General features: G+C 25.2%; 1 protein-coding gene across 3 annotated transcripts in view; it reads right to left on the reverse strand.

The window, feature by feature from the left end:
* The window catches only part of LOC117168035 (histidine decarboxylase), a 29311-nt gene that overhangs the window by 10749 nt on the left and 9686 nt on the right, over positions 1 to 8876 (reverse strand). For all 3 annotated transcript variants that reach the window (XM_033353371.1, XM_033353368.1, XM_033353370.1), the window contains 7 exons: positions 7847 to 8101; positions 7442 to 7585; positions 3646 to 3712; positions 3381 to 3543; positions 3206 to 3276; positions 3121 to 3140; positions 2550 to 2648 (listed from right to left, as the gene is read on the reverse strand). In XM_033353371.1, the coding sequence (XP_033209262.1) occupies positions 2550 to 2648; positions 3121 to 3140; positions 3206 to 3276; positions 3381 to 3543; positions 3646 to 3712; positions 7442 to 7585; positions 7847 to 8101 (819 nt within the window). The remainder of the gene's footprint in view (positions 1 to 2549; positions 2649 to 3120; positions 3141 to 3205; positions 3277 to 3380; positions 3544 to 3645; positions 3713 to 7441; positions 7586 to 7846; positions 8102 to 8876) is intronic.

The following is an 8876-nucleotide window of genomic DNA, read 5'->3' on the forward strand; positions in this document are numbered from 1 at the left end:
CCGCTACAGTGATAAAGTAGTTTATGGACGATCCTTCCGAGAAAAGCTATACCCCTACAAGCCCGATCGCGGCACTATTAAGAAGGTGTACTGTATATTAATCACAGACTTCACAGGGCAATGGAGGAATAAAATCTTTTAAATGAATTTGCAATAAAATAGTTAAATTCTGAAATAAAAAAACCTGCCCGCTGCAGGCCTTTTAAAAGTAAAGGTAAAATCATGGACAACTGTAATTTGGAAATTGTGAATTCTCTTCCGTTAAGGCTCCTTCGACTTTAACAAGAACATTCTCATCACGTGTCGCATGAAGTTCAACGCTATTATATTAAATGTGTATTATACTTATTTCTGTAACTAAAAAATGTATTATTTCAATAAATTTATTTTTCATTATCTTGTTTTTATAATAGAAAAAAGTGCGCATTCTATAAAAAAAACAATTTTGTTATTAAACAATCTATTGCAACTTGTGTCATTTTTTCATAAATTTAATTTATTTACTTTCAACGCTATTTCTTACGACTAAACTAAAAATACGCATTCTAGCGTAAAGTGGTTCTACGCAAAACTCTAGATATAATTCAGACCGAAAATTGCCGAATTATAAATTATCCGGCCAAAAAAATTTCCGAATTATAAATTCCCGGATTTATATAATTGAAGAAATTGTGTTTTTTATTAATAAATATTACGTTTACATTCAATAGAGATAAATTCAATATTTTTATCCAAGAAGCCAATTTTCGTAATGTTTAAAGTTTTATACAATTCTTGTTTTAATTTATTTTACAATAATTGATAAATTGTATTTCTGGATGAACAGTTTTGTTTTAAAATGACCATAATATTTTTTAAATTGCGAAAAACGTTTTCAACAATTAAAATTTGAATTAAAAAAAAAATTAAAAAGAAACTTGGAAAATTAGGAATGAAAATCTCGCCTTATTAATCTAATCATTTTCAAAAATTTTGGAAATCAATAACTTTTATTTACACATTTTAAAACTACAAAAGGTTTCACTTTCAAATCTACAACATTGACAAATTTTATAGTGCAAATTGTCAAAATTAAAAAAATTTCATTTGTAAATTTTCAAAATTAAACTATTAAAAAAATGTTATAAGTTGCACAGCCTTAAAATATAAATCTTAAAAATTGAATAATTTGTAATTTGATATTTTTTAAATTTAGCAATTTTGAATTTTAAATCTTCTGCTCGTGGCTACGAAACCCTAACGAGTAATTTTTTACAAAGTAATTCAACTTTATGCGAAGAAGTTGATTTTTCAGCAAAAAATAAATTCCGATCAAGGAAGTTAATTTTCAATTAAACATTGTTGAATTTTTATTTAAAAAGTTAATTTTCAACCACACTGAGGAATTATCTATCAAAAAAGATAAATATATATTCAATAAAACAGTTGAATATTCAACAAAATAATAAAATTTTCAATAAAATAGTCGAATTTTTAATTAAAAGAGATGAATTATGAAACAAAAATACAAAATTAGACTTTTCAATTGAAACTAATTAATTTTTAAACAAAAAATACTACTTTTCTATCCACCAAAACAGACAAATTTCCTATCTAAAAAGACAATTTTTCAAAAAAACATTTGAATTTTCAACTGAAAAATAGTAGTTTTTAAAACAATATATGAATTTTCAACAAAATTATTTAATTTTAATCTAAAAGAGCCCAATTCTGAATCAACACTAATTAACTTTCAACCAACAAAAATTATTTTTATACCAAAAGATGAATATTTAACAAAACAGTCGATTTTTTCCAAAAAATTGACTTATTAACAATTTAGTTAAATATTCAGCCAAACGATTAGAATTCTGAATCAAAAATATAATATTACACTTTTAAATAAAAAAGAATTAACTTTCAACGAAAAAAAGTGTGTACCAAAAGATGAATTTTCCATCCAACAAGAGAAATTATCTATTCAAACAGATGAATATTCAATAAAACAGTTAAATTTTCGACAAAGAAAAATGATTTTTTAAGAAAGCAGTTGAATATTCAACAAAATAATAAAATTTTAAATAAAATAGTAGAATTTTTTATAAAAAGAGATGAATTATGAACCAAAAATATAAAAGTAGACTTTTCAAATTAAATGAATTAATTTTTAAACAAAAAAAAGACTACTTTTCTATTCACCAAAATAGACAAATCTCCTATCTAACAAGACAAATGTTTTAAAAAATTTCGAATTTTCAACTGGAAAATAGTAGTTTTTAAAACAATGTATGAATTTTTAACAAGATGATTAAATTTTAATGCAAAAGAGCCGAATTCTGAATCAAAACTAATTAACTTTCAACCAACAAAAATGATTTTTATACCAAAAGATAAATTTTCAATTTAACAAAAGGAATTTTTTTTAAATAATAAAAATTAATTAATTCAGTTAGGATATTTAGGCGAAAGAAACGGGAAAAAGGAGAAAATCCTTAAAAATTGGGAACAAGAGCGGAATAGAGAAAAAAGTGTGAAGTCTGTGATAAATTAAAATTTAAATATTTATTTACCACTCTTATGTGTTTCTGCAAACCAGAAATTCCGTAATTTCGAATAACGAACCAAAGCTTCAGAGCTCGAAATCTTTTTGATAAAGGAATTTGCCAATGCTGAAATAAGAAAAAAGAATTTAAAAAATAAGAGAACAATTCTTAAATTTAAGTTTTATAATATATTTATATAATTATCTTATTATACTTGTATCTATTTAAGATTCAATATACACACAAAAGAACGGCTCAAATCAAATTTTCTTTTATTCAGAGTTTAAAAAAATTTAAATTAAAAGAAATTTCTTTGGTGATCATGATTATATTAATTAAAGGAAAATGATTACCCTAAGCAGTAGGGTAAAAAAAATCTTTAACAGTATCATTTTCACATTGAAGTGAATTAATTTGATTAAGAAGCAATTTTCAGAATTCAAAATAATGATATTCTATTAACTGTTTTAAAAATTGTATCCAGCATCATTTCTTTAATTTAAAGAAGAAAAAAATGGAATTATTTTAAATGAAATAAACTGGTTTTAGAACGGTTTAAAAATATTTATTATTTTTATGACTATATTCTTGAACATACCATATAATCGATTGCAAGTCCTAAAACAAATATTATTAAAGAAATCTTTATTAAAAAATTAAAATCTTTAGTTTTAGATAATTACCTGAATTTTCGTGTTTCAAGTAAAGAGGTTCAACATTAAAAGTCCTGTGAAGAGCTTGACTACTTTTCACCCTAAAGAGAACATGTTCGATAAATAATAATTTTATTATTAAATTTGAACACTAAAAACATTGATTTTACAGTATAAAAAAATAATTTATTTAAAAAGGGATTACCACATAGCTGTACAGTCAAAATGAACCATCAACCATTTACTTGGATTAAATGCAAATGATTCTGCGTTTTCTATTCCTTCCAACCAGAACCGAAATTCGGGGCAGAGAAAAGCGCTTCCAGCATAAGCTGCATCTATGTGTAACCATAGACCATTATTTTTACCTGCACAAAAAGTTTTAAAAAAGTTACTTTAACTTAAAAATGATAAACAATCAATAATTAGATGCTAAAATTTTTTTTTGTGTTTTTTGTAAATTTACTTACAAATTGGACCAATCTCTTTAAGATTATCAAAAGCGCATGCCCCAGTAGTACCCAGCGTAGCACACACCTTCGAAATAATTAACTTTTTAAATAATTTATTTATAAGATCTACACAATTCAGGACGTAAAATGTTTAAAATTTTGCACAAACTACAAATTTTTTTAAATATGTCGATAAAACGTTTCACGTTAAAAAACAAGAAATGAATTTTAAACCAAATAGTCGCATTTCAAACCAAAAGATTTACAATTTTCTATCAAAAACAGATAAGTTCAACCTAAAAGACTAATTTTTAAGAACTTGATTTAAACGATTAATATTTCAATTAATAATGTTGTAATAATATTGTAAACAAAATGGATGAAGTTTTAACCAAATAATTAAATTTTCAACCAAAAAGACCAATTCTCAACCAAAAGTTTATTTTTTTGCTAAGAAAATGAATTTAAAAAAAAGTGAAATTTTAAACTAAATGGTAGAATTTTTCATCCAAATATTTAGGTTTTGCAGTTAAAAAGATTTATTTTCAACCAGCAATAGAGTACTGCAATTTAAAAAAAAATTTGTCAACCAAAGGAATTAATTTTTAACTCAATATAATAGATGATATTTCGACCGAAATATATTTTAATTTAAAATACAAAATATTATAATGAAAATAAAAGTTTAATTTTCAACTTCAACATATTTATTACATTCCCAACACAACAATTTCATTTAAAACTTTATAAAATATATAAAAATAGAAATATTAAGAAAAAAACGAGTCCATTTTTTGCTTAAAAGTTAGTTTTGTTAGTTGAAAATTCAGGCATTTTGATTAAAATTCGTCTTTCAAAAAAAAATTAATCTTGTTAGTTGGCAAAAATTCGTATTTTTGTATGCGATCGAAACCCAAAATATATCTTTTTTATAATTCTTTTATTTTGTTAAAATTAGTAGTTTTTGGTAAAAAATTAATCTTTTTGGTTACAATATTTCGTTGAAAACTCATTCTTTGTTTGATTTAAAATTAATTTTTTAAAACGTAAATTTAGTTATTTGACATTTGGTTAAAAGCTTATCTTTTATAGTTGAAATTTAAATTTTTTGGTTAAAAATTAATGTATTTTGTCCAAAGTTAATGTTTTTGGTAAAAGATTAAGTTTCGTAGTAGAAAAATTATTTCCTTGGGTGAAAGATTCATCATTTGGATTAAAAATGTATTTCTTTGGTTGAAAATTAATTTACTTTGTTAAAAATTTAATTTTTGTTTAGAAATTTAATGTTCGTTTTTGAAAAATTCTCTTTTAGTTCAAAATTAATCCTTTTTTTTTGGTAGAAAATTAATCTTCTTGGCTGAAAATTCATTATTTTGGTTAGGAATTAAACTATTTTGTAAAAAATTCAGTTTTTGCGGTAAAGATTTATAAGTTGCATTGGAAATATTTTTTTTTAATCAGAAAATTTAACTTTCTGGTTAAAAATTCATACATGTTGTTAGAGATTTGTCTTTTTTGGTAAAAAATTTTGTCTCTTTGGTTAGAAGTTCAATCAGTGTGTCACAAATTCATTTTTTTGTAGAAAAAATTGATAATTTAAGTTCAAATTGATCTTTTTAGTTGACAAATCATCTATTGGATTAAAAATATTTTTTTTTCTTGAAGATATAATAGACTTTTTTTATTTATATTTTTAACTTGAAAATTAATCAATTTACTAAAGAAGTTTACTATTTCAACTTTGATTTAAAATTTAAAATTTACCTTACTTTTAGTTCAAAATTCGACTTTCTTGTTAGAAAAAATCTTTTTTGTTCAAGATTCATTATTTTATTAGAAAATTAATTTTCTAAAATGAAAATGCAAATAATCCATTTTTGGTTGAAAATATATCTTTTTTTGTGAAAAATTCATGTATTTTGTTAAAAATCATCTTTTTTGGTAAAAAACATTGTTTTTGGTTGAAAACTCATCTATTTGGTTTAAAGTAATTTTTTATTGAAGATTCACGATTTTAATTTAGAGTTCGATTTTTCGTTTGAAATTTACCCGTTTTAGTCGAAAATTTAGGTTTTTTTTTAAATCCGTAATTTTTGTTCAAATAAATTTTGTTCTGTACATTTTTTATTATTATCGTATATATTTCAAAGGATGCATCACAGTCGAATTTTTAGCAAAATGCATAAATTTTCAAGTGAAAAAACATAGACTATTAACCAGAAATATAAATTTTCGAACTCGTAACATCGAAAGTAAAAATATTGCTTTTTCAACAAATTAAATGAATTCTCAATCAAGTAATTGATTCATCAACCAAAAAATCAGAATCTTGATCTAAAAGTTTCAACAAGAAAGAAATATATTTAAAAAAAACATTGAAATTTATCACCAAAAAGAATTACTTTCTCACAAAATTGTCAAATTTTCCACAAAATAATTAAACTTTCAAACAAATAATAGCATTTTTGTCAAAAAAATGAATTATCAGAAAAAAATATAATAGTAGACTTGAACCAAAAAAGAATTAAAATTACACTAAAAGTAGTTGGATTTTGTATCAAAGAGATGAATCTTCAAGAGTTGAATTTTCACAAAAAAAATTATTTTCAACGAACTTTTATGCAAAAAATTTGGATTTTAATTTTCAATCGCCGTCAAACTTTCCCGTCGATATATTTAAATTTATTAATTTACTAAAAGAATTTGATTGTAAAATTAATAAATTAAGTTGATTAAGAATAATATTAAAATAATACTGTTTTAACCAAATTGATAAATTAATAATCAAATAATTGATTTATTAATAAACAGCAACAAACCAGAAATCTAGAAAATATATGAATTTTCAACTAACAATGTAATAGTCGATATTTCAAACACAGCAGATTTTGATTTTTCATTAAAACAGTGAAATTCAACCAAGAAAGACTTTTTTTGAAGAAATTCCTCAACCAAGACATTAATTGTTAGCCAAACAGTTGCGATTTAAATCTAAGAAGATTAAATTTCCATGAAAAGAGATGAATTTACAAATTAAAACGCTAAATTTTTAACAAAATCGTGGAATATTCAACTAATAAAGATTTTTTACCCAAAAAGGAATACACTTTAACCAAGATGTTAAATTTTTTAACCAAAAAATAAAATTTTAAATCAAAAAGATAAATACACAACCAAAAATATAACAGTAGATTTTGCAAAAAAATGGTCTTTTAACAAGGATGAGTAGGATTTGTGTTGAATTTTATTAATACAATGGAGTAATGAAAAGGCTGGAAATTGTACTCAGAAAAAAATGTTCAATGAAATTAAAAAAAAAAAGATCTCCTTTCGCTCCACTGGGAAGCGAACCACAGAACTTCCGATTGTCGGTCGGGTGCTTTTTTCTTAAGCTACCAGAGAGATCGAGAAAAGAAACTTTTTTCTAAAATAGACACATTATTATGCTGGGCGTTGCAAGTAAAATTTTTCAAGGAATCTGTATTATCATCAGAGAATAACAGAAATTCTCAACGTATTTTCAGACTAGATAGAGCTATGAATCAAAATTTTTTCAAATTAAATTTTTGCTGAAAAAGGGTCTTCTTCTTTCGCAACTTTGTTTCCCAGCAGAGCGAAAGGAGAAGTTCTTAAAAAAAATTAAAATGAGGCAAATTTTAATTAATAACTCCATGTAGTTTGAAAGGACATTAAGAATTTCTGTTATTCTCTGATGATAATAGAGATTCCTTATAAAATAAAGCCAATTTTCCGCTTCAACTATTCAGCTGTATTTATATTGTTTTTTTTGTTATGTATATTCAAAGATACATACAAAGAAGGGAACAAGACCTTCTTCACGATCTTTATCCAAAGCCTCCATAAGCATTTGACCTCTCATACGAAGTTGATCATCAGAATCGATATACCTCATGCGAACTATAGATATAAGTGCAGCTTTCTCGACACTAGAGTGGGCCTAACAAACGCGAAATTTCACACGTGAAAATAAGTCTTTGTAAATCTTTGAGGGTTCCAAAAAACCTTCAAGTTTGACAAGTACAATGCGCTTATAGTATATAGATTAAGCAAGCAAAATTTCATCCGATTGGACTAGAGTTTTCTAGGTAACTCCTTTTTTTCAAAGAGGAAAGAGAATTTTTACAAGCGCATTGCACTTTTTAAACTTCAATAATCCATATTTATAAATGGGATTGAGTTGATTCTTTCAAGTACAAACCTGATCTGAACAATAAGCAACAAGTCTGGAGTTGATTGTAGCAGTCGATAGATCAGGTTCATTATGTTGGATGTCTTTAATAGCCCTTGTTCGAGCAGCCAAAAGACAGACCAAAGTAGCTTCACTAGCTGTTGTTTGAATAACACCACCTCCTGAACTTCCTGGATGATGGAGAAAATCGTCAGGAAGTCCGATCATCTTTCCCAACCAATTCATCACAATCGTTTCTAATTCTGTACAAGCTGGACTTGAAGCCTACACATGAATGATTTGTTAAAGAATGAAGTTTTGTTGAATTCTCGATTCCCAGTGGGAAGAAAAACATGGTCTCTATCAGTCCAATTGATGTCTTATGACCTAAGGACGTTTTTAGGATATCAGTCGTCTTTAGGACGACTGATATCCTGGTGGGGTTACCCCCACCATTGCATCCAGCGCGTTACCCCTCGCTTACTTGTTCTCGCCTGGGATTATATCTTAGAAGGCTGGCAGTCATCGGCCGACTCGTATTGATACCTGATAAGGTATACCCCCACCATTGCTACTCCTTACTTGCCTTCACCTAGTGTATTTCGCGTCGGATTAGATTAGAGGCGGGCATACCTGAGATCTTGAAATTAGCATGCATTTTACTTATATTCCCTTTCTATTCGCAATGCTCATTCATAGAATGTAAATATATTACTCTAACTTGGAAAGCATAGAATTTAAATTTATTCTGTTTTGAAGACCTTTAAACTAGATTTTCTATAAATTTAAAATTATTGAACTATCAATTCTTTTAATTTGAAATAAAATAATTTTACGATCTTAAAATTCTGAAGAAATTGAATTTAACACAAACAGAATTTGAAATTTATAAAATGTTTAAGGTAGTAATTTTAAAGTTGACTAATTTCATAATATAAGTATATATAAGAATAGTTTTATATAATTATATATAGAATATAATAATAGTAATATATAATCTGAAATATTATTCACTTTTTTAACGTTTCAAAATATTGGACATTTAGGCTAATTAAATGTA

Source organism: Belonocnema kinseyi, chromosome 2 (genome assembly GCF_010883055.1).
Source record: "Belonocnema kinseyi isolate 2016_QV_RU_SX_M_011 chromosome 2, B_treatae_v1, whole genome shotgun sequence".
NCBI classification, from domain to species: Eukaryota; Metazoa; Arthropoda; class Insecta; order Hymenoptera; family Cynipidae; genus Belonocnema; species Belonocnema kinseyi.